Genomic DNA, 24,289 nt, shown 5'->3' on the forward strand with positions numbered 1-24,289 from the left:
TGATATCGAGTATGCGATTTAATGTAGCATGTATATTTTCGTTTCATACGTATATACTGCTCGGAAGTACCATGTCACGGCTAGCTATACATAGATATCAAAAAGAAAGTTGATCAGTCAAGACTCAATGCTTCACCCTCCTAAGCTTGGCTTAGTACCTAGAGGCCAAACCCTTATAGACCGGTGGGCGAGACTGTAACTAGCTAAACGTTCTAGATGTAACTAGTGGACAGTATGATGAGAAAGGGGTAGCTTCGATGCTATTGGATCAAGACTGGAAGCAAACAACAATTAGCTTAGGAAAAAGCTCAATCACCTGCACTTCTATAAAATTTGCTTAGAAAGATGCAAAAAGTTTGAAAGGATATATACACCCACACAACAAATTACACCAAGATTATTAGGATATAAGAATCCATATATGTTCCTAAATTAGAAAAAAAAAATGTCGCATAAAACTAGCATTAAACTTTTCAATTTGTTTCAAGACTATCGATTCATTGAACAGGAGGAAAGATTGAAGTTAATACCATATCATAATATATAGCAACAATCAAACAGTTGAACAAATCTTAAAGTCAAGACCCATATATGGTATGGTGTTACAAGCCTTCGCAATATGGCAAATGATCTTTCCTAGCTAGACAATATTATTAAACGCTGAAAAATCAAAAGAAAATCCATGAACCACCTAAACTAGTTGACCTATATATACATAGTGCCCTAATCCTGATTTATAGATACCATCTCAATTTGATAAGAATCAATGATTCCCTTTCCACTTTCAGCGATCAAAAAGGCCATTGGGATCAAGTTGTTTACACAATCCAAGATAAGCAAGAAAAAGAACACGATCCTTAGCCCCAGTTCGATGATTCTTTGTGTGCTTGCAAAAATACTTCAACTGATCAAGAGTACAACATCCTAACATTTGCCCTAAAAGCAAAAACAACCAATTAATCTTCCTCTTCTTGTTGGCAATCACCGGCTTGGAGCTATTTTCCTGCTCGCAAAATTGGCACTTGGGCAATGTTGGATTCATCCAAACACTTGGTGCTCTATCATGCATGAAACTCTTATTTTTAGCGATAAATGCACCAATTTCAGCAAACTTGGCTTCCAAGTCAAACCCTATTTCATATTGTTTTTCACATCTCTTGCACTGGACAAAACCAGTAATGGTTTCTATTTTTCTTGAAAGCAAATAGTCCAGGCTATGTACCATTGCGCGCCGGTCAATGGCCCAGGAGTACAAGACAGGAACAGTTTCCCCTTTCCCTTCGCGAGGTACACCCAGAGAAGGGTTCCGGCGTGTGCGTGGAGCGCGAGATGGACCAGCCATGGGACTTTTTTGGTTTATTGGAGCAGTAGTGTATAATAATGGCTCAGTCAGAGGAACTTCAGCGAGCAGTGCATGTGAAGTAGAAAGCCAAAAAGGGTCAAGAGACCTCGGTGTCATATTCCGGGCTGCAGCGATTTCAATATGTGGGATTTCTTGATGTTGGGGCAATGTTTGATAAGTCACTGATAATGATTTTGATGTCACAGGTGGTGGCAATGACAAGGATAACTGTGGTTTTGTAGTGTGTAAGGTGGTTTTCTTTTTAGATCTCGGGCCAAAAGATAAAGAAAGTGTAAGATCAAAATCCTTTTCATCTTCATCGAGATCTTGCATCTCATTTGGGATTTTAAACTCTTCCAAGTCTCGGCTATTGCCGTTGTTGTTGTTGTTCCTGCTGTGTTTTCTCTTTGTAGAGATTCCTTGGTGATCACTGGTTCCTAAATCTTGTTGGTTTTTCATGGTGTGTGCAGAGGTAAGAGTGGTAGGATTTTAGTGGAACAGAGAAGTTAATATCTTGGTTTATGCAAAAAGAGAGAAAATTGAGAGAGACGCGCCTTTAAAGGACCCTAGAAATTGGAGATATAGTTGAAGAAACAGGATATATAAAAACTGTAGCTTGATAAATTTTCTTTCAAAATTTGAAATGCAAAAAAAAAAAAAACTATTCGGATTCTGTTTTTTATAGAGTTTGTTGGCACTGTTTCCCCCGTACAGGTTACCTTTAGCTTTTGCTATTTCTTGTTAAAGGTATATGCTATTTTTATTTGTTTCTATGATTTAAAAGTATTTTAAAAAAATAAAAAAAATTATTTTTTTTAAATTAATATTTTTTTAGTATTTTCAAATTATTTTAATGTTCTAATATAAAAAATAATTTTAAAAAATAAAATAAATATTATTTTAATATCTTTTCAAACACTTTAAAAAACTAAGAATAACTACCCTCCCAAACACAGTCATAACCTTACTTAATTAAAGCTCTACAATAATTAAGCCTCGAGGAACAAAAATAAAGCGAGAGAATATAGAAAAATAACTATTAACAACTAATTGAGGAGAGAGATAAGAGTCTTATCCCTTCCATAATTCTCTGTTTTTATCAAAATGTCTTCATAAATATCTCTTAGACTTCCATAATGTCCAAAGTCACATAATTTCGTGTGCAACCATGTACACAAAAAAACATATTGCCTTGCGTAATGTGAGCATAAAGACAGAGATTTAATGATGCTTTTCCAAATTCTTCATAGTATGCTTAGTTATATTTATTTTTATGTTTTAAGAATATTTTTTAAAAAATAAAAAATATATATTTTTTTTACTTTAAATTAATACTTTTTTATATTTTCAGATCATTTTGATGCGCTGATATCAAAAATAATTTTTAAAAATAAAAAAATATTATTTTAATGCATTTCCGAGTAAAAAACACTTTGAAAAGCAACCACAACCACACTCTCGAATACCTTCTTAGCTCTCGTTTGGGAGCGCGGTGCAGACCTCCCTCAAATTTAAAAAAAAATTAAGTAAAATAATTTTTTTTTAATATTTTCGGATCGTTTTAATGTATTGATATCAAAAATAATTTTTAAAAAATAAAAAAATATTATTTCAAAACACTTCTGACTAAAAAATTATTTTAAAAAATAATTATAATAAAATTATGAAAGGCTTTCCCAATCTACTGTGTTCGAGAAAATAATGAAAGGGTGGCACATCTTCTATTGCCGGTGCCGGTGCTGGTGTTTTTTTTTTTTTAAGTCCTGACAAAAAGCCTTTATAGAAAAAACCTAAGCAGTGCTAAAAAAAATAATAATTAAAAGGTGCGAGTGGCCACTTGAACGGACTGTAAGAAGTGCTGGTCACTCACCATCTTTTATGGACTGACAAAACCTGGCAGGACAAGGAATATTTAAGCCATCTTCTCCGTACGTTGTTATAGACAAGCGACGTGTAATTTTTTGTACATGCATATATAGTCGCAAGCACTCCATAATCACATAAACGAAATTGTAAGAAGCTTGAGTATAAATGCAAATACTATGCCAACAATTGGAGAGTGCTTGGTATTGCCTTTTTAAAAAAATATATTATTTTTTATGTATTAATATTAAATAATTTTTTAAAAAAAAATATTATTTTAATATATTTTTAAATAAAAATCACTTTAAAAAACAATCATTATCCATTTCATCACCTAATCTATGACTATATTAATTTAAAATTCATCTTGCTTATTACCATAAACACTCACTTCTGTACATAAAAATAAATAATAATAATAACAACAATAACAAATAACTATGCATAAGATATATTACACCAACCACCATGAGGAATTGAAGGGCGTCCTATGTATTCAAAAACTTAAATTTACCTCTTGAATTCTAACAACTAGGAGTTTCTATTCGTTTTAGTTATGACTTGATATCTAAAAGATTTTCCGATGCTTTCAAAATCATGAAGCAGGGCGGCTTTCATGTAGGGTGAAAACAGATTTAACAATAACCATTGCATTACCTAATCCATGGCTATATTAATTTAACATTCATCTTGCTTATTACCATAAACACTCGCTTCTGTGCATAAATAATAATAATAATAATAACAATAACAACAACAAACAGCTATGCGTAAGATATATTACACCAACCACCATGAGGAATTGAAGGGCATCCTGTGTATTAAAAAACTTAAATTTACCTCTTGAATTCTAACAATTAGGAGTTTCTGTCCGTTTTAGTTATGGCTTGATATCTAAAAGATTTTCTAATGCATTCAAAATCATGAAGTAGGACGGCTTTCATGAAGGGTGAAAATAGATTTAACAATAACATTATCTTGTTTTAATTATGCTGTGTGATTGTTTTTTTTTATTATTATTACAAAGAAAAGACTCGAACACAAGATCTTCTGGGAGAAGAAAGACGCTGCAATCTTAATTAAAGTGTAATCTTAATTAGAGTGTGTTTGGAACACAATGTTTTTTTAAAATTTAAATTTTTTTATTTAAAATTATTTTTTTATATTTTTAGATTGTTTTGATGTGTTTTTTTTAAATAATTATTTTAATATATTTTTAAATTAAAAATATTTTAAACCCTAACAATTAAATCTTCCAACAATTCCGTAAACAACTACAGCCCTTAAACAAGTACGGCACAAAAATACGCGCCACTGGTTTTTTGAAATTTGAAGTCTCTCTCTCTCCCCCTCTTAAGATAAATGGGAGAAAAAGGGGGAAGGAAAAAAGAAATAAAAATGTAGCTCTGAAAACAAAGGTAAAATTAAATAAAAGCCCCGTTGTAGTTTATTGCAAGGACAAAGAGTTGCAGTGGGACAGTCCCATACCCCTGCAAGATACAGAAAAGGACGCGTAATATTTCATGAATGCAAACTGCATTGTTATCAACAAAATCCATATTAATTTTTTTTAATATGTTCTAAACAGTATTTTATTTAAAAAATTGTATATTTTATTATTATTTTAACATATTAATATTAAAAATAATTTTTTAAAAAAATAAAAAATATTATTTTAATATATTTCTAAATAAAAAATATTTTAAAAAATAACTGAGATTACATTTCTAAATACCCTTCAACATATTAAAAATAATAATAAAAAATCGTTGCATTTTAAAATATTGCTAGTGCTTACACATATGTCTAATGACTGTTTTACCATATGCTTCGTGCAAATCAATTTCGTTTCAAAAATTAATATATACATATAACAAACTATATTTTATAATTAGTTTTATTTGAAATTTCAGGTAATATACGATACATTGCATGAAACAAAATCGTGCTATAAACTTATTTATATTAAATTAGAAAATTGAAAAAAATCCCCACCACCGCCAAACACGTAAAAACAGTTTTTCCCATCAAGTTTCACTCATTCATTGAAAACCCTAGAAGATTTAAATTCCATTATTTCATACCTCTAACAAGATTTAGGGAGCACTTCACCCCAGCTAAAGGAAATAATGTAATAGGCCATCTCAGAAGTTTTCGGCCGAATTAAGCCCGACCCTAATCCAACCCAACCCAACCCAATTTGATTCAAAGGTTTGCAGCAGCCCAGATTTATCCAACACGGACAAAGGCAGAAGGAGAGGGAGCTTAGGCCTAGAAACAGCAAGAAATAGACCGATCGATCCACAATCAAATCCCGGCGACCGTTAAGGTAACCCTCGGGCTCTTCTTCGTTGGCTTTTAAGCTCTTGATTATCTAGCTAATTGATCATTATTTACTAATTATAGAATTTCATGCTTTGATTGCATGTTTAGACCTAGAAATCGGAGTTACACTAGATTATACCATTAATTTCAAATTCATAACTTCGTGATTCTAATTAAAAACTATAATATTTTGATTTATTTTATTTTATTTTAGAATTCAATTGAGAAATCGTGAGATTTTGGCGATGGACAGTATCGTAGATTCGTTAAACAACGCATACCAAGATTTCGTCGGTGCTGCAGCTAACGTGTTGGAAGCCAAGGAGTTATCCGGCGGGCAGAAAACAGCGGCAACGGATGTTGCGCTGGAGAATTTTAAGCAGAAATGGGAGTTATTTAGAGTTTCATGTGATCAAGCGGAGGAGTTTGTGGAGTCCGTGAAGCAAAGGGTAGGGTCGGAGTGTTTGGTGGATGAGGCTACTGGGTCCGTGAGTGGGAGGTCTGGGCAGGGTGGAGTGACAGGGCTTCCGCCTATTAGTGCTGTTCGGTTGGAGCAGATGAGTAAGGCTGTCAGATGGCTTGTTATTGAATTGCAGCATGGTTCGGGTGCTGCAGGTGGTGCGGCCGGGCATGCTCACCCTTCTGCTCCTTTTGATGCTAGGTTTTCTGAGGATGCAGCTCAATAGGTATGTTTGTCTGCAATAATGTGAACTCTTTGAATTGGTTTTATTGATGTTTTCGAGCTTGCTTGATTACAGAGCATGATTATTAGGACATTGCTAGTAGTTTGTCAGGGTACATAGCAACTGTCAGTGGCGTGGAGGATATTCGTTCTTTACCTTATCAAAGGATGTATTCTTACAAGATTTTTCTTCTAGTGAATGTATGCTGCTATCTCCTAAGTTGAATTCCATTGTTCTGAACCTAGTTTCTTAGATATGTGTGACTGGAGCTTTATGAGCTGCAATTTTTAACACACTGGTGATTTCATAATAGCATGAATTTGACCAATCTCATTGATAATCTAGGCCACAAATAAAGGGTTGGGAGCTGATTGAGCTGCTATGTGATGTTTGATTTGAAGGAAGTCTGTAACTGGAGGGGAAGGGAAAGTTCAAGTTTTCTTGTTTTTCTTTTCTCTGGCTATTAAGATTGTTTTTATAGTGTATTTGTTTGTTTTTTTCGTTCTTTTCTCGTTGTGAAGTTCAGGGAAAGAGTGGTTTTGGTTGAGTGAAGCGAAGCTGCAGCTGCAGCTGCGATGTTTTCTCATGAACTATAAAAGCTTCTAGCATAACATGTAGGTACTATTTTTTGCCTGCTTCGATTAAGGGTGCTGATGATTGCGTAGTGAACAGTGAAGGATGTGCTTAACTAGGGGGTCTGGTGGAGAAACCAGTCATCATACGTTCCGAACAAAAAAAAAAAAAAAAGAATGAAAGAATTTGTATTTTTTGTTCTATCAATGAATAGAATGTAAAGACAAGTTAATTAAGGGTTTACAATTCCTCGTCTACAAATATCCAAATTTTTATACCTCAGACCCCAGACCCCATAGATAGTTTTAACTGTATAAGAATAATAATTAATTTTAACTCGAAGAGTTTGTAGAGGAACCCTGCCCTCTCTAACTCATTCGGCGCGGGTAATTTCACATCCTGCAATTTGTACTTGAATTCCTTTTATATTGCTCTGCTCAGTTATTTCAATAGCCTTTAGCCTTTTTCATTGCTTTGCGAAGATTCTTTAATTGTCCGGCTATAATGTAGGGAGTCTGTAATTCTCTGCGTAGCAAAGAATTTTGACATGGAATTTTCTAGAATTAGTTTAAGTAATCAAACATGATTATTGAGCCTTTTTGTGAATGATAGGCACTCTTGTTCGTTTTCGATTTATCACCTTGTTCAATCGTAACATGCACATGTCAACGGCACCTTTGTTCTTTCCCAATTTCTTTTTAAACGTCTAAAACGTATACGGAGCGTTAGTTCATTAATTAACATTCTAAGAGAGTATGGCCGTCATGTCATGTGACCTGTTTATTTTTATATTTTAAAAGTATTTTTTAAAAAAAATTATTATTTTTTTATTATTTTTTAATTTAAATTAATATTTTTTTAAGCATTTTCAGATTATTTTGATGTGTTGATATCAAAAATAATTTTTAAAAAGTAAAAACAATATCATTTTGATGTAATTTCAAGTGAAAAACATTTTGAAAATAAACCGCAATCACATTTCCAAACGGGCTTTCCTCTCACATGTCCTACTAAATCAAATCATAATAGATTGGAATAATGAATTTTTTTTAAAAATCAATTTTATTTTTAAATATATATATTTTTTCACACAATTAAGATTTTTTTAGCTTAAATTAGCATCTCATTGCATTTTTTTCTAAGAAATAATTGCACTAAAAGACAAAGGACTAAAGTGTAAATACCAGGTAAAATAGATGGTATCTTTGAATTTTATTTGAAAAGTTTTGTTTAGCCCCTGTCTTTTTTAGCTATTAGGTAATTGATATCTTTAGTTTTTTAAAATTCAATTTTAGTACTATACTTGATTTTCTTTATTTTTTAGTTTTTTTTTGTGATAGAAGGATATAGACTCATTGGATTTTGGTACAGAGAGAAAAATTCATCGTTGATGATGTTTCTAGCCATAAAATAGATGATTTTGGTGTCAATGCGTTATATTTCATGAGGGGAGTTTGATTTAGGTATTTTTTCTTGTGCAAGAATCATTTTTGCTTCAGGTTGATTTTGGTTTTTTGGGTTTTGTTTTTGGTTTTTTTGTGGTCATAGATAGGTTTATCAAGGTGTTAGGGGTGTTCTAGGTCAAAAATAGGTTGAACATAGGCTTTAAATTGGAAAAAAAAATCGAACCCCTGATTTTTCAGCGACAAGAGTCGTAAGAATCTACAGAAAATAAATGATAGTTGTTTGCTATCTTTTTTAAGAAAAAAGAAATGGGACGAACAACTGGTCGTTCACCTTTTTAATAAATAAATAAATAAGACAAGCCCAAACGTGTTTGGACTGGTTTTTTTAATGTTCAAGTCCATATGGGTAAGCTTTTTCTTCTATTGGTTTAAAAAAAATAAAAAAACAAATCATTGAACTCAATTGAGTCCATTATTCGAGTAACAGGTTTAACGGGTTAATCCACGGTATTTGGGGTATTATTTATTGTTTTTTTTTTGGTTTAAAGTTTTTTATGTCTCTAAAAAAAATACAATCTTACCCATGGGTCGGATTTCTTAATATTTATACCCTACTCATTATCTTTCAAGTAAAAAATCTAGATATCTATAAACTATTTATCAAATTTTAGGCATCCAATGAGTATCCATTATATACTAATATTTATTAATAAATAAAAAATAAAATAGTTACGATATATATATATATATATATATATATATATTCAATAATAAAATGATAAATATTATTTATATATATGTGTGTTTTATGTCAATATTAAGGTATGTATATATCATATTGTATTAGAAAAACCTAAATATTTTGCAAATATATTTATATAATATAAATATATGTTTTAGGTTAGGTTTGGATGGGTTTTGGGTCAAGTTTAACAATATTCATAATCTATTCATTATCCATCAAGTCCAAAAAATACCAATTCATTTGGGTCAGGCTGATATCCATTAGGTGTAGATTAAATTGTCATCCTTATTATCAATGATCTATTTTTCTTATTAAACTCAAACCTCAAAGAATGTAATTTCACTCTTTGTTGTCAATGATTTATCTTTGCTATCTCGGGTCCATGTGCCTATCATGTTTTTTTTACTTTAAAAAATGTCGTTTCATACAAAAAAAAATATAATGCGATTTATTGCTATATAATTAAATTTAAAATAATTTTTGGGATAAAATTTTTATTGAATCTAACGACATGCATAACTTTCATTACGAGTTTGCTTGATTGACTTGAGTTCACTATGTTTTTTTAATCAAATGTTGTTTTTAACTGATTTAGTTCTTCAACATTAAGTTAATTCAAGATTGAGCTTCTCAATTTGTTTTTTTCAAGATTATCCCTACAAGTTTCACAAATCAAGCCAAGTTAACCCAAGTGGATTAAATGTTTTTCTATCTCAGTGTTGGATTGAAATATCGTTGAATTCATGATTAAAATCTATTTTTTAAAAGACATGTTTCTAATTCCTAAACATTTGTTTTTTATCTAAAAACAATATTTTATCATGACTAGTGGCATAGCGCGGGCTAATGAGTTCGTTTTAGCTATAAGTTACAAATTTTTCTCATGGTGTGCTTAGGGGTTCTTGCAGGCGACTTGGCGATGTCAATAACATCTACCCTTTCTTTTCTTTTCCTTTTCTTGTGAGTAGGCTCTTTAGTCCCTACTTTTTTTTAATTAATGGATGACTATATCCATGTACCTACACTATACCATGAAGCTGAGTTATTATTTTTCCAAGTAAAAAATGATGCAGACGTGTTTTACAAAAGAAAGAAAAATTAATGATTTGAGTCAACCTGAGTTAGAATGATAAACTTATAATTTGGATAATAAAAGCAGGATAATTTAATAGAAAGTAAATGAAAAAAAAAAATAATAAAACCTAATTCCTAACAAATCAATTGTAAAATGATAGAACCGAAAAAAAAATCAACAAGTAAAAGGGATCTAAAAAAACAATCAAAATAAGGTAAGACGACTAGATCTCGTGATCTGGATCATGCTAATGAGATAATCCAATAAAATCCAAAAGGGTAAAATGATAAATATTAATTCCAAAAAGAATCAAATTTTAAAGGATGAGACTTAGGGAACGTTTGGGAACGCGGCTGCGGCTGCGTTCCCAAAAATTTTGAAATTTTTTTTTTTTACTAAAATTTAATATGGTTTGTATGTTTTGGATCGTTTTGATGTGCTGATGTCAAAAATAATTTTTAAAAAATGAAAAAACATCATTGGCATGCATTTTGGCACGAAAAAGTTATTTAAAAAGCACCCGCAACCAAACTGTCAAACACGCTCTTAAAAAAGATTAAAATTTCTTTTTAAAAAAGCAACCCCATAAAAAGGGTTGAACTAACTCGAGTTAACTCGTCAAACTCATAACTTAGGTCATGAGATTAGGATAACCTAGTAGAAAAAAAACGAAGAAGATCACAAAGCTCTTTTTTTTAAAAAAATAAATCTCAAATGATGAGATTGAAAAAGAAAATAAGTTAAAAAAATGATGTCAACCCACATTAATTTTTCAAATCCCTTGAGTCATGTCATTAAACTAAGAGCAACATATTTAGAAAAATTACAAAGTCTAATTCTTAACCAATCAAATATTGAAAGATAAAATTAGATAAAAAAAAATAAATTATACAAAAGGATTCAAAACAAAAAATTACAATTAATAGAATGAGGATCAAAATTGAAATTAAAAAAAAAAGAAGAAGACAACTAACAATTTTTGAATGAATGATGAAATTGAAAAGAAAAATTAATTTAATAAAAGAACAAAAAGAATAAGGACTAAATTAGAAAAAAAAAACATATCATGAATTGGGATTAAAGGATAAAATTGAAAACAAATCGATTTTTTACAAAAATACCAATAACAATAATTAAAAACCAAAAGAATAAAGAACGAAGTTGAAATCTCAATAAATAAAAAGACAACCCTGTAATTTTGAATGGCCAACGTGAATCTCAAGGGAAGAAGATGGAAAAGAGGGAGAGAAAAAAAGAAAACATCGCTGACGATAAATCACACCACCACTAATGCCGTTTGCTGTCCCGACAAGAAGAAGACATTGTGATGATTCTAGTGATATGACAAATGAAAATTTTTGGCTGCCATATGACGCCGCTTGCATAGTTGATGCGTCGCGACGTCTCTTATTTTTTGACATGTGTTTTGCAAGAGCCAACCAATTTTGATTTTTTAATTATATTTTAAATTTATTAAAATATCAAACCACTCCTTAACCAACTTAATTATAACTAATAAAATAAAATGAAAATACGATAAAGCTCTTAAACATTAGTTAAACAAAAATATGTTTACAAAGGTAACTTAGTGGATTATAATTTTAAAATATAAAAAATTAATTTATTCCTAATTAATTTAATAATAACCAATAGATACTTTAGAGTGACTATATCACCCAGATAACTTTTTTAAGAAAAGGTTAAATGGTGATTTTATTGTTTTAATAAACAATAAATCTTCTCACAGTGAACGAATTATCTTTTGTTAATATGGCTATTTTGATTAATCCGCGGGCTACATTTTTTTCCCTTTCTCAACATCAATGCATCCATTGGATTATCTAATTTCGCTTTCAAAATTCTTTATATAAAAAAAAAAATTGAGGTTTGGCCCCAGGTACTTCGACCTTCGAACCATATTATTAAGAATTGCTAGACATAACTATCTAAATGGTAGTCCAATGATAAGAGTTTGAGACCAAGAAGTTTGCTCATTCTGTGGTCTCAGGTTCGAGCCCTGTGGTTGCTTATATGATGGCCACTGGAGGCTTACATGGTTGTTAACTTCAGAGCCCATGAGATTAGTCGAGGTGCGCGCAAACTGACCCGAACACCCACGTTAAACTAAAAAAAGAATTGTCAGACATTTGTTATTCCGCTCTAGTTCAGTACTTTATGGGATTCCATTAAAATTTGAACAAAATACATGGATGTATGATCTAATAATTCCTGTGTGTTTGGATAAGAGGTAGTTTGTTAGTTTTTTTGTGTGGTAAAAAACATGTTTTTTTAAGCTTTTAAATATGTAATTTATACTTAAAAAGTATTATATTTTAAAAAAAACCTTCACATCTCCGAGCTAAACCCTCTACTCTTTTATGTTACAGCTCACTTTTCTCGAAGAGAGAGAAAAAGATGATGGGGTAGCGATTTAATCTAGCTAAAAATTTAGTTGGGCCTCATTCAATTAAGTTTCAACAACCCTCATTCAATTAGTTTATTATAGTTTTTAATATTATAGTAGGAATTATTTTTTAAAGTAATTTTTATTTAAAATTATATTAAAATAATATTATTTATTTTTTAAAATTTATTTGTAACACTGACATTCAAACAGTCACACCATGAAAACAAAAGGACCCTGTGCTTTTATTTGTGTGTGAGTTCGTGAAAAATCTACTATCAATAATTTTTTATTTTTTTGGTTATCACGAGACTCAATATATTTTCCTCTCCTATTCTCGCATTTAAAAATAATATTTTTTCTTAAATAATAACATTAAAATCCGGACTTAAGAAATTAAATGAGTGAAGAAAGTTCTTAATGACAAGACTATTGCAATCAAATTTAGTAACAATAGTTTTTTTATTTGATAATAAATAGCATTTTCAAGATAAGTTGCATGTCAAATTCAAAATAAAATTCTTAAATCCTCAATTACTTATACACATTAACTATGTATTTAACATAAATTTCATAAATATTAGAATCTAGATTTTAAATTATAAAATAAAAAATTAATAATTCACTGTATCAATCATTTAAAATTAGATAGGTCATTAGGATTAATAATTTGTTGATCTATTAATCCTACTACTAATAGTTAAGAGATTCCTCAGCGTATATTCCGATAAAAAAATTTATTTTTTAAAAGGATTAAATTCTTTATTTTTTAATAATTTTTATTTTAAAAAAATATATTCAATTTGTATTCAAGACTCAATTATAAATTGAAAAATTATTTTTGAGCCTTCCTCGTCAATGAGACGGACTTACGGATCCCACCCTCATTAATTGTTAGCGTCCGTTTGATCCAAAAACTCTTGCGAAACAATATAAAAATATCCCCATAACGACACTTCGGTTTCAGACGCTATCTTCGTCTTGAACATAAAGGCTAACTACCTGTCGTCTACCATTCCAGGCAGAACGGGGAACTGACTCTCACTCTAATAAAAAGTAACTTTTTCTACGAAATCCCCCTTTTTGGTTCGCCTTTCAAATCACAAAAGGTTATTTTGCTTTCAAGCTTCAGTCTTGTAAGTAAATTCTTTATCTGGTTCTTGCTTTCTACATATCTTTTTATCTACATGCATGTGTATTGATACATTTAAAATTAATGGGTTGTGATTTTCTTTTTTGGTTTAGTAGATAATGGACTTCAAAGATGAAGTGCAGAGAGTTAAATTTGGGATTAATCAGGCAAGTTTCATTAGCTACCACTGAATTCCTGGCAACCTTTTCTTAATTGTTTTTGCCTCTGAAATAAATGGTTGTCTGTGATTCATGTGATATGTTTTTTTCTTCTGTCGACATTAAGGTAGAGAGTCACTCTGGATTTTAAGGTTTTGTGCAGATTGGAAATTTCGGGCTTCGACTAGTTTGGCATTCTGTACATCTTCTTGTGAGATTTTGGTATCTTGGAGTTGGTGTAGCTAATGTGATCGAGAGCTATTTGATCTCTAGTGGATTACTGAAGCGTTACAGATCTATTGATGTTGGCAAGCTCCGGTATCTTGCGATTGTGATAGAGAGCGATGATGCTTGCCGAATTTCGAAAGTCATTCAGCTTTTGCAATGGCTACAAGCTATTGGTGTCAAACATTTATGCCTCTATGATACAGAAGGTAAGGATGCTGGATGCCTCGTGAAACTGAGTAATTGAGTATTTTTCCCTTATAATTGCCTGTAAGGAACACGAAACTCTTTGGATTTTTAAAATATTTTGATTTTGAATGTTCATTTTTTTTTTCTAGGAGTGCTCAAGAAATCTAAGGAATCCATCTTAGCGAAGTTGAAAAATGCAACTTTATTTGAGGTAGCATCTTCTATCTGTATGGTGATGGTACCTTTGTTTTTCACTTTGCTGCCATTCAGATTGCAGGTAGCGCCTGTTTGACTGGTACTCAATTATGATCTGGCCGCCAGTGAGCATTCTTTGAAAACTCGTTAAACTGACATTTGATTCAGTGAAAGATTCATATGAATTGCAATAGGATTACTCGAATAAGGATGGCCTGGATAAATTTTGTACAATGAATTCTGGTTGAAAACTTCGTATAGTTATATCTCATGTCTTAATTGCTATTATTGCTTCATTTGAATTATTTGCAAATTACAGTGGAATGTCAGTGGCAAAGGTAGATTTCTTGCTCAAGTTTTCTATCCACTTTTTGCAGGAAGCTGATGAAAGAGATTCGTTACTGGACCAGAAACACATGACTCTGGAATTTGCTTCAATCTCAGATGGAAAGGAAGCAGTGGCCAAGGGTGGTAATGTACTTTTCATGAAGTACTCGAAGGTGGCTAATTCTGGTGCAGAACAGAAAGAACAGATATTCACAGAAGCTAACATGACTGAGGCACTGCGAGCTGTAGGTTTGTTCTATTTCTCAATCTGCTGAATGGTTGAAGGAATTGATTTCCTTTCAGACATAAATCTTATGCATATTGACTGTTAATGTTCTTGAATTATGAGGTTGTGGAGGGCCAGAACCTGATCTGCTATTAGTTTATGGACCTGCAAGATGCCATCTAGGTTTCCCAGCTTGGAGAATTCGATATACCGAGATAGTGTAAGTTTTCTGTCTCGATGAGGCAATTAAGATAGTTTAATTTGAAAATTGTAGGTTGGATCATTCATTTTGTATTTTTGTTCATCTTTGTATCACTGTGGGGAATATGGAAGCAGCAGTGGACCTTCTTTTCTCAACCTGTATTCAGATTTTTATCAATTACTTGCACCACATAATCCATGTCCTGCTGAGGTTTGCTTTTCATGGATTTAAGTTGTGGCCTATTGTGTTGCAGACATATGGGACCCTTGAAGTCCGTGAGATACGGTTCCCTGGTGAAGGCCATTTACAAGTTCACCATAGTGCGGCAAAAGTACGGTAAGATCCTCTTTGGAGTGTGGCAATTTATTCTGGAAAAAATGTGTGGACTAGTGATCCACTAAAGAAAACAAGAAGGTGAATTAGTGATATGCTAGCTAAAATGGGCAGCAAATATTAGGAATTTCCACCAAAACCAGTCTTGATGATTTCCTGCAAATGATTTGGCAATTGTGGAACGTGTACTGAGTATAATAGTAATCGAATTTCAAAGAAGTTGGTTTAAATTTGTCTGTTTTCATTCTTGAACAGGAACATGAACCTGCTACTTCGAGAGATTGTTGTAATGCCTCTGTCAATGCAGACTTGTTTGTACACTCTCATATGTAAGCCGTGTTCAATTGACTAATTATATTCGTACGACGAGGCATCTCTCTATCTCCATTTTTCTTCCTTCCCCTTGTAATTTAATCACAACCTAAATCAACCGCAGTTTAGCAATCCCTCTTTCGAGCTATGACATCACTCTTGTTCATGCTGATTCAAACCAAAGCAGAGGATTAAGATGTCACAACCAACGGCCTATATACCTGCATTACTAAACTGGTGGCTCGTGGTAGTTCGGATCAATTTTTTTTTCAAAAACAATGCTTAAATAATGATATTATTTTTTAAAAAATAAGAGGAATTTATGAGTTAGGTTATTGATTGTATTAGATTCAACAATCTCAATTAATTTAATAATGTGAAAAATAGGTAACAATAATAAATAAATTGAAAAAAAAATTGGCTCAAGTACATGGGTTAACTCATGAAACCTGTGATCTCTTATATAAAATTAGAATAATCTTATAGAAAAATTAGATCAGAATTAATTGTAAAAAAGACCTGAAAAAAATACTTAAGTCAACATGAATTAATTTCTCAAACTCGTGACTCGAGTTCCAAGACTAGAATTATCCCATAGAAGATAAATTAAAAAAAATCTTGAAGTTAAATTTTAGATTAATAAAATAATGAGGGACGAGATTAAAAAATAAAGTTTTAATAAAAAAAGATTAAAAACAAAACAAATAATAATTAAAATAATAAAAATCAAATCTAAAATAAAAATAAAATAAAATATTGAGAGATGCAATTGAAAAAATAATTCAATTAAAAAAATGATATAAAATGTCAAGGGATATAAATAAAAATATAATTTAATTAAGAGAATGATTAAAAATAAAATCGCAACCAAAAAAATGATAACTACTTTGACAGGTAAAAAAAAATCAAAGGAAGATTAAATTGAAAACAAATTACAACTTTATGGATTGTTTAAAATAAGATAAATAATAAAAAGGGATCAAATCTAGAAGAAAAAACAAATCAAAAGACTGCTTTGAAAATGTCTGAAATCGAGAAGAAAGGAAAGAAGAAAGAAGAAAAAAACAATCACCGGTGCAAAACTCGATAACTTTTGTCCACAAGTGTCACCCTGTAATGAAGGAGTAATAACATCATAGAAGCCCAAGTTTGGTGGTTGGACAACATCATACATGCCATATAAATAGCATGAACGCTTCCACAAGTGTCTGCATGAGTAACCCATTTCTTAACATTAAATAATATTTTATATACGCTAAAATACTAATTTTTCCTAACTTGATAATAACAAAAAAATCATAAGAAAATTAACAAAAAAACCCCTTGACCCAAGTTCAAAACAATTTTAAATCAAGATCAATGTAATCATACTATTGTGCTTCTAAAAAAAAAACCTACCCACCTACCCACCATGCATTATTTTTTGCATCAAATGATATAGTAATCATTTTATTATGTAGAAAAAATAAAACCCCAACCAACCATACCATCACCACATCCAAAGCCAATTGTGTTTTGTTGATATTAGCAAAATCATAATTTTACCATTCCAATTCACAATGTGAATAAGTCTAAAGCTACGGTAAAAAAGTTATAGCAAAACCACTATCATTTTTAGTTTCTTTTAATAATAATAATTAACGAAACTTGCTATTTTTTAAAAAATATCTCAAGAACATAATCGATGGCCCAACTGAGTCATCAGGTTTGCGCACTGAAATACATGCATAGTGAGCAGGGAAATCCGGGATATATCTTTTCAAGTGGCTGAAGAACTGCGCGGTTAGAAAAAATAGCTCTCTTGGAACAATCACCAAGTGAATGTTATGCTTGAAATCGAGTTTGTAAAATCAAAATAGTGGGAATAATTGGCATTGAAATTGAAAATACCACTTGGTAACGTAGGATCACAACTAATAAAAAGTGGAGGGCAACTCAATCACATCAAAATTATATCCAACTTCCCACTGCATTCAAAGACGGTGAATAGTACTAAAATCCTAGTTTAATATTCTGTTTCCAGGATGCCATCGATGAGCCCAAACTCCATAGCCTGCAACAAAGGGCAGCAAAAAGCAACATGGTGATTAATATGGTTGTCAAAATGCATACAGTAAGTAGAGTGAAAAGCTCAGACAAAAACATAGTTGGAAGGGGGTCTTAAACTGCTAAAAGATGACATGTATGCAAGTAAATGTTAGAAATGCAATCATCACCATGAATTAAGCGATCCAATCAAACGCATAATGAAGTTACAGGAGTGATGCAGGTGGTACAGAAACATGAAAGAGAATAAAATTTAATGTTATCTCATATATAAGATTTTTATTAGGACATTTTCTTGTCTCCAATAATGCGAGAGTGCAGACATATGTATAAACATCCACACGCATGCAAGTGTTTGAGCAGGTTCTATCCAAGCACTGATGTCTATCTAAAAAGGAAATGAAAAACAAGTTGCGCCACATACCTCTGAAGTGGATAAGAAACGATCTCTCTCAGTGTATTGCTGTACTTTCTCAAGGGGTTGACCAGTGAATGTAGCATACATTTGGTCAATTTTCTGCACCAGAATTACAAGCAAAATAAGACTGCATTTTACGTTAATTAGAGCAATCTTCCATTTAAAAGTTCCAAAAACTAGCGAAGTGCTGAAGGCTTTACAGGAATTCAAACGACAAGAGCCAATAATCCCAGAGCTCTAGAACTTCAGTAAACATTGAATATCTTTTTACCTTGAACATGCAAGTTTTGGGACATCTTGTTATAGATAAGCACCACAGGAAAAGATAAATAGTCCCACCCCCCTTCCCAAAAAATAAAAACACCAGCCCCACTAGCATGGTGCTTGCAAAACAAGTTTGTCAACTTCTCGAGTGTGAACTTCAGCTTTGAGTATATGGCCCTGCCACACTCAAATCTTGAACTAGGAAACTCTTGGGTTTCCAATTGTGATTCAACCAGGCTAACAGGTATTCAGCCATTAATTGGGTTTCATCTTCCCAGTAAGTCAATCAGCATGTGAATGAACTAGGTGGGAATACTCACATGACGAGCTTGAACTGCTTCATTTACTTGGCGTCTCACATCCTCCACATGACCCTGGAAGCAAATATTGCAAATTGCATCAACGACTACAACATAACATATATATTCATTACTATTCCAAACACCCAAGATTTTGGAACTGTTGCAATGTAGCGGACTTATATTATTACAGTTTTTGCATTTTGAATTTTGCACTCACATGCACCAGTATGCTATGACAGAAGAGCAAGTTAAACACAATAATAGAAACTTCAGTAATAATAAAAAAGATGCAGCTTTTAATTTAAGTAACAATCTGGAGATCACATACGATTAAACAGGACTAGCTAGCTTTTGATGTGAAATTATATGATGTATGTCCTAACAAAGATCCTTTTCCATTTCAGCTAGCAGCAAAAAAGGGAACTCTTGCATACTCTCAAAAGCATTAAAGAAATTTGGAAATCGATTCTCACCCCACAGCCACCCTGCGGTTGATGAATCATAATACGTGCATTAGGCATTGCATACCGCATTCCCTTCTCTCCTCCAGAAAGAAGAAGCGCTCCTTGGCTTGCAGCCACTCCAAAACATACAGTGCCAACTTTAGGCTTTATCTGAGAGCATTAAGAGTCATCAAAGATTGCATCATATAGAAGAAGAAATCAGAGAAATAAAAAGATAGATGGATGGAACAAAATGTAATGCATACATATTTTCTGGGGCAGTTATCATTTATTTAGACAGAAGATCATATTAATTGTTTAAGACTAGATGCCACTTACTTCAACGCTCAAATTATGATTTATTAAACCAACTTTATAAGTATGCATGTTCACTTCATTGATCTTATAATCACTTCTCTAACAGAAAGGGTCAAAAACAAATTTTCATTTGGTCTTTAAAGTTCATTTCTGTTATTACTACCACTTAGAAGGTTGTAAGATCAGAATCCCATGATGAGGTTGCCAATGTGCTAAAAGTTATGCTCGGATGAAAAAAGAAAATATTAGTGATAAAAAAATTACCCAAGACATGCAATCATAAATTGCCAGAACAGAGTAAGTGCTTCCACCAGGACAATTCAGATACAACTGCAAATGCAATAAAAGGTCACAAGCACATAAAATTTGGCTAAACCATTTACTTCCAAGCTCTATAAACTGATTACAACAGTTAAGTACAAAACTAATAAACTAAGAAAATAGCCACACCAGAATATCTGTTTTCTCATCAATAGTTGCTAGAGTCACGAGCTGTGATATAACTCGTTGAGCCACCTGTGAATTTATTGGCTGCCCAATGAAAATTATGCGATTCCTAAATAACACAGATGACAAATCCATAGGTCCTCCTGGAGTCATCACTGCTGGCATAATGGGCGGATTTCCCCCCTTTGCTTCAACTGTGACATAACTGTGTGATAAAATCATTACTTGACAAATATGTATCAGCTAGAAGAAATGTGTAACTACCGAAACAACTAGTTAATCATTATATACAGTCTAATTAAATATTCAAAAACAAATTATATAAATATAGAGTATGTAAACCCCTTTAAAGTCAAAGGGACAAAAGCAAGAAACCTTTGTTTAGCATCACGAAAACCCTTCTCGTCGATCCTTAGGGATAATCCTACATGACAGAGTTACACATTTATAAAAAAAAAAAAAAAAAAAAAATTTCAGGTCTGACAAAAAACATAATCAAATTATGGGCATTGAATTCATTTTAAGCATATTTTTAACGACAATTAAGCTAAAAAAAGAACTGGGTCAGTCATAACATTCAAAATTAAGGACATTGAACTCAACTGAAGCATGCTTTAACAATAATCAAGCTAAAAAACGAACTGGGTAAATAAAAAAAATCATGTAAAACTCCCTACTAGTTGAAGAATCACTATAGGGTCTAGGCAAGGCAGAAACCACCGAGTTTCTTCTGCAATTAACCAAAGAAATGATACTATTAAGCACTAGGAAAAATCGGATAGAAAATTAGCAAAGAATACAGGTGTATACTACATGATGTTACCTGTGAGAGAATAAAGAAAGAGAAGGGGATTTGGCGCGAGGAAAGATAGAGAAGCTGGTAGCAGGGGCAGAAATAGCTGATGCTCCTACCATTTCGAAGCTATAATAATCTCAAGAGTGTTTGAGAGAGGGATTGTGTGTGTGGGGGATTTTGATGGGGGGATGGCGAAGGGGGTTTAGATTTTACAAGCTGACAGGCACGGAGAAATCTTCGGCTTTGCTTGGCGCTGCTAATTAAACAATTTTCTTTTCTTTTTCCTTTGTATTTTATTTCTGAGTAAAGAAAAAACCAGGTTAGCCCCCTTTATATCCATTTATAATTTCTTTCGAAGATTTTATATTGCACTCCCATCTTTTCCAGTTAACGAAGGTGTAACGGGGAAAGGTTTTACTATGTTTGGTAATAACTAGTCCATTTTGCCTGCATTTCACAGTGGTTCGGATGCAAAAAAAAAAAAAACTTAGAAAAAAATGTCAAGAGAAATTTTTTTTTTTTTTTCCATAGTGTTATTAAATCAATCTGGTCAAGTAGATTAGTTTTTTTTTATTTAATTATATATATAAAAAATACTCATAAAATCAAGTATTAATTATAAAATATATATTTATTTCAGATCATAATAACCATATATAAAATATAAAACAATAAATCATAAAGTTCATTTCTCAACTAATCTAATATTAAAAAAGAGTGAAACAATAAAAAAAACACATCATGTTCGATAGATAAATTCGCCAAACCAATGAATTGGGTAACCTAAGTCAACTCGTCAAACCCGTGAATTGGGTGATGAACTCTATTGAAATTGAAATAATTTTTTCTCAAAACTATTGTTATTTAACTTTATGATAACAAAAATATACGATCTCAAATTGAGCACTAACCCAATATTAGAATTTTTTTTAGACCGCGATAACATCATACAAAGCAAAATAAAATAAATTATGAAATTTAATTCTCAATTAATCTAATATAAAATGATAAAAGAGAAAAAAAATTAGAAAAAAGAAAAAAAAAATATAAGTAATACATGTCAAACCTGCAAATAGGTCCATGAACTTTCTAAAATTTAATAACATGGTTTTTTTCCCTGATTTTTTTTTAATTTTATGATAAAAAATAAACAATCACAAAATTGATTTCAATTAAAAAAATAAGAAAAATAAAAGGTACCTGCTAAATCCATGAATCGAGGCAACCCTGGTTACCTCGTTAAATTCGTAAATTGGTTTATTAACTCTACAAAGTTTAATAATATTGTTTTTTTTAAAACTATTTTTTATTTAACTATCTTTCTTAAAATAAATCATATCATAATGTTGAGATATTTTTCTAATACTAATACGATGCTAGGATATTTTTTAGTGGTGGGATTCATGGAAAATTTGTGGAAATAGGTTTGCGTTTGCTTGCTGGTTTCTGGAATTGGAATTGGATTTTCTTTGTTGGTGTTTTTGTTGGGTTTTTAATTGGGGGCATTTGTGAGGAGTGAGTGAAAATGTTTTTTTTTTGTTGACCCGGATCAACCCATCTAACCCGTGACCAATCATTAGACTGGGTCGACTACCGGGTCGAGTTTAAAAACCATGGGTGAAACAATAAAAAAAACATATCACGTTCGATAGATAAATTCGCCAAATTAGTGAATTGGGCAACCTAAGTCAACTCGTCCAACTCGTGAATTGGATTATGAACTCTATTGGAATTAAAATATTTTTTTCTTGAAACTATTGTTATTTAACTTTATGATAACAAAAATATACGATCTCAAATTGAACACTAACCCAATATTAGAATTTTTTTTTAGACCGCGATAATATCATATAAAGCAAAATAAAATAAATTATAAAATTCAATTCTTATCAATCTAATATAGAATGATAAAAGAGAAAAAATAAATTTAAAAAAAGGAAAAAAAATATAAGTAATACATGTCAAACCTGCAAATAGGTCCATGAACTTTCTAAAATTTAATAACATGGTTTTTTTCTTGAAATTAATTTTTTTTTTAATTTTATGATAAAAAATAGATAATCACAAAATTGATTTCAATTAAAAAAATAAGAAAAATAAAAGGTACCCGCTAAATCCATGAATCGAGGCAACCCGGGTTACCTTGCTAAATTCGTAAATCAGTTTATTAACTCTTCAAAGTTTAATAATATTATTTTTTTAAAAATTATTTTTTATTTAACTATCTTTTTTAAAATAAATCATACTATAATATTGAGATATTTTTCTAATACTAATACAATGCTAGATTGTTTTTTTGATATTGGATCAAAACTCGATTAACAATTTTACTATACTTCAATGCCATTAACATCAAATTTTAAACACTAGTAACAATTTTATTCCCTGGATCAGATACTTAGAGCATCTTCAAGAAGGGGAAGGGGAGATGCTATTTTAAAGATTTAAATTGATAAAATAATATTTTGAATAATATAAATATAACTTTTTTTTCCATGTAATGAAAAAAATCATTTGAAAAAGCTAATTATATTAGAATGAAATAAATAAATATTTTATTTTTCTTTAATGATTTTGATTATTTTTTTCATGTGACTACATTTAATTAATTAATTTTTTTATTGGTCTTATTTTATTGGTTTTAGTTTTTTTAAGAGATATATGTAGGAATAACATTTATGAGTGAAAAAAAAACATTTTGATATTTTATTTAACTTCCCTCGAAGAAAAATCAAAACCAACAAAATAATAACAACAAGGTTTCCATTTAGCGCCGGAGTTGGAGTTGTTGCTCTTCCAAGTAACAAGGTTTTTATAGATGGATTCAGTAACGATACATGCATGCTAGCTCCATTAAATTTATACAACAAAGTTCAAGGCTTCGTAATAATTAAACATATAGAAGTAACTAAAATTACATGGTGGATATTGATACTGGAACCCAAAGAAGATTGCTTGGAGAGAAGAAATGGCATACTGGAGAAGTTCCAGGCTTCATGCCAAGAAGTTGAAATGGTAGGATTCCTGGTAGATGTATCCGTGGCAAACAGCAGCAGCTTCCACTGTCTCCATTCTCACCTTCTAGAGTAACCTCGAGAACCTTGTTTTCACTCTCTTGACTGTGACAATAATAAACTGCGAAGGGTAAGGCAAAATATGGCATGCTACCATCTCTAGAGCTAGCACTTCTTTCAGGCCCTTCTGGGACAGTGTAGTTTCGTGCATGAAACTTTTCTTTCTTACCCTTTTATCAATTCTCCTGGGAAGCATGAAATTATTGTACTCTTACCATCCATTTTCATTCGTCGTATAGAATATAAATCTTCAACTTTTTTTTATATATAGACAAACATGTTATTGATAATTACGTGCCCATTAATCAGTCAAAAGACGAGCATATTAAGGAAAATAGAATAAGTAATCATGTACATAAATATAAAAGAAATGTTTTAAATCAGTTGCATGCATGGGTTAACAATTTGTTTTTTCTTCTGGGCAGCTTGCAGGCACCATTAATGGCAGAGAAGACCTTGGAGAATA

The 24,289-nt window shown here is 31.4% G+C and overlaps 4 protein-coding genes across 7 annotated transcripts; 2 read left to right on the top strand and 2 right to left on the bottom strand.

Moving 5' to 3' along the window:
• Nucleotides 1-784: 784 nt before the first annotated feature.
• On the bottom strand, nt 785-1,801 carry LOC18097873 (uncharacterized). The gene has a single exon (XM_006384438.1). It carries the CDS (start codon nt 1,799-1,801, stop codon nt 785-787), a length of 1,017 nt encoding a protein of 338 aa, XP_006384500.1.
• A 3,478-nt stretch (nt 1,802-5,279) lies between these two features.
• LOC7461207 (mediator of RNA polymerase II transcription subunit 32) lies at nt 5,280-6,858 on the top strand. 3 transcript variants are annotated; one of them, XM_024598908.2, is made up of 3 exons: nt 5,280-5,534; nt 5,745-6,216; nt 6,559-6,858. In XM_024598908.2, exon 2 carries the CDS (start codon nt 5,776-5,778, stop codon nt 6,214-6,216), a length of 441 nt encoding a protein of 146 aa, XP_024454676.1. In that variant the 5' UTR covers nt 5,280-5,534; nt 5,745-5,775; the 3' UTR covers nt 6,559-6,858. The 3 variants fall into 3 exon arrangements, with proteins under 3 accessions (XP_024454676.1, XP_024454677.1, XP_024454678.1); XM_024598909.2 differs by having other exon boundaries at nt 6,735-6,858; XM_024598910.2 differs by having other exon boundaries at nt 6,740-6,858.
• Nucleotides 6,859-13,389: 6,531 nt separating this feature from the next.
• On the top strand, nt 13,390-15,847 carry LOC7469983 (uncharacterized). Of its 2 annotated transcripts, none has more exons than XM_006384440.3 (8): nt 13,390-13,552; nt 13,662-13,715; nt 13,870-14,140; nt 14,270-14,331; nt 14,693-14,891; nt 14,992-15,088; nt 15,324-15,406; nt 15,659-15,847. In XM_006384440.3, exons 2-8 carry the CDS (start codon nt 13,668-13,670, stop codon nt 15,664-15,666), a joined length of 768 nt encoding a protein of 255 aa, XP_006384502.1. In that variant the 5' UTR covers nt 13,390-13,552; nt 13,662-13,667; the 3' UTR covers nt 15,667-15,847. The 2 variants fall into 2 exon arrangements, with proteins under 2 accessions (XP_006384502.1, XP_002305421.2); XM_002305385.4 differs by having other exon boundaries at nt 13,392-13,552; nt 13,665-13,715.
• Nucleotides 15,848-17,498: 1,651 nt separating this feature from the next.
• Nucleotides 17,499-21,080, bottom strand: LOC7469984 (ATP-dependent Clp protease proteolytic subunit 6, chloroplastic). Its single transcript, XM_002306058.4, has 9 exons — nt 20,777-21,080; nt 20,631-20,683; nt 20,329-20,377; nt 19,957-20,158; nt 19,771-19,836; nt 19,219-19,359; nt 18,764-18,817; nt 18,186-18,278; nt 17,499-17,768 (listed from the first exon to the last, which is right to left on the bottom strand). The coding sequence occupies exons 1-9, from the start codon at nt 20,866-20,868 to the stop codon at nt 17,721-17,723; spliced, it is 798 nt and encodes a 265-aa protein (XP_002306094.1). The 5' UTR covers nt 20,869-21,080; the 3' UTR covers nt 17,499-17,720.
• Nucleotides 21,081-24,289: the final 3,209 nt, after the last annotated feature.

The sequence above is a fragment of the Populus trichocarpa genome, chromosome 4, assembly GCF_000002775.5.
Source record: "Populus trichocarpa isolate Nisqually-1 chromosome 4, P.trichocarpa_v4.1, whole genome shotgun sequence".
Classification (NCBI taxonomy): domain Eukaryota; kingdom Viridiplantae; phylum Streptophyta; class Magnoliopsida; order Malpighiales; family Salicaceae; genus Populus; species Populus trichocarpa.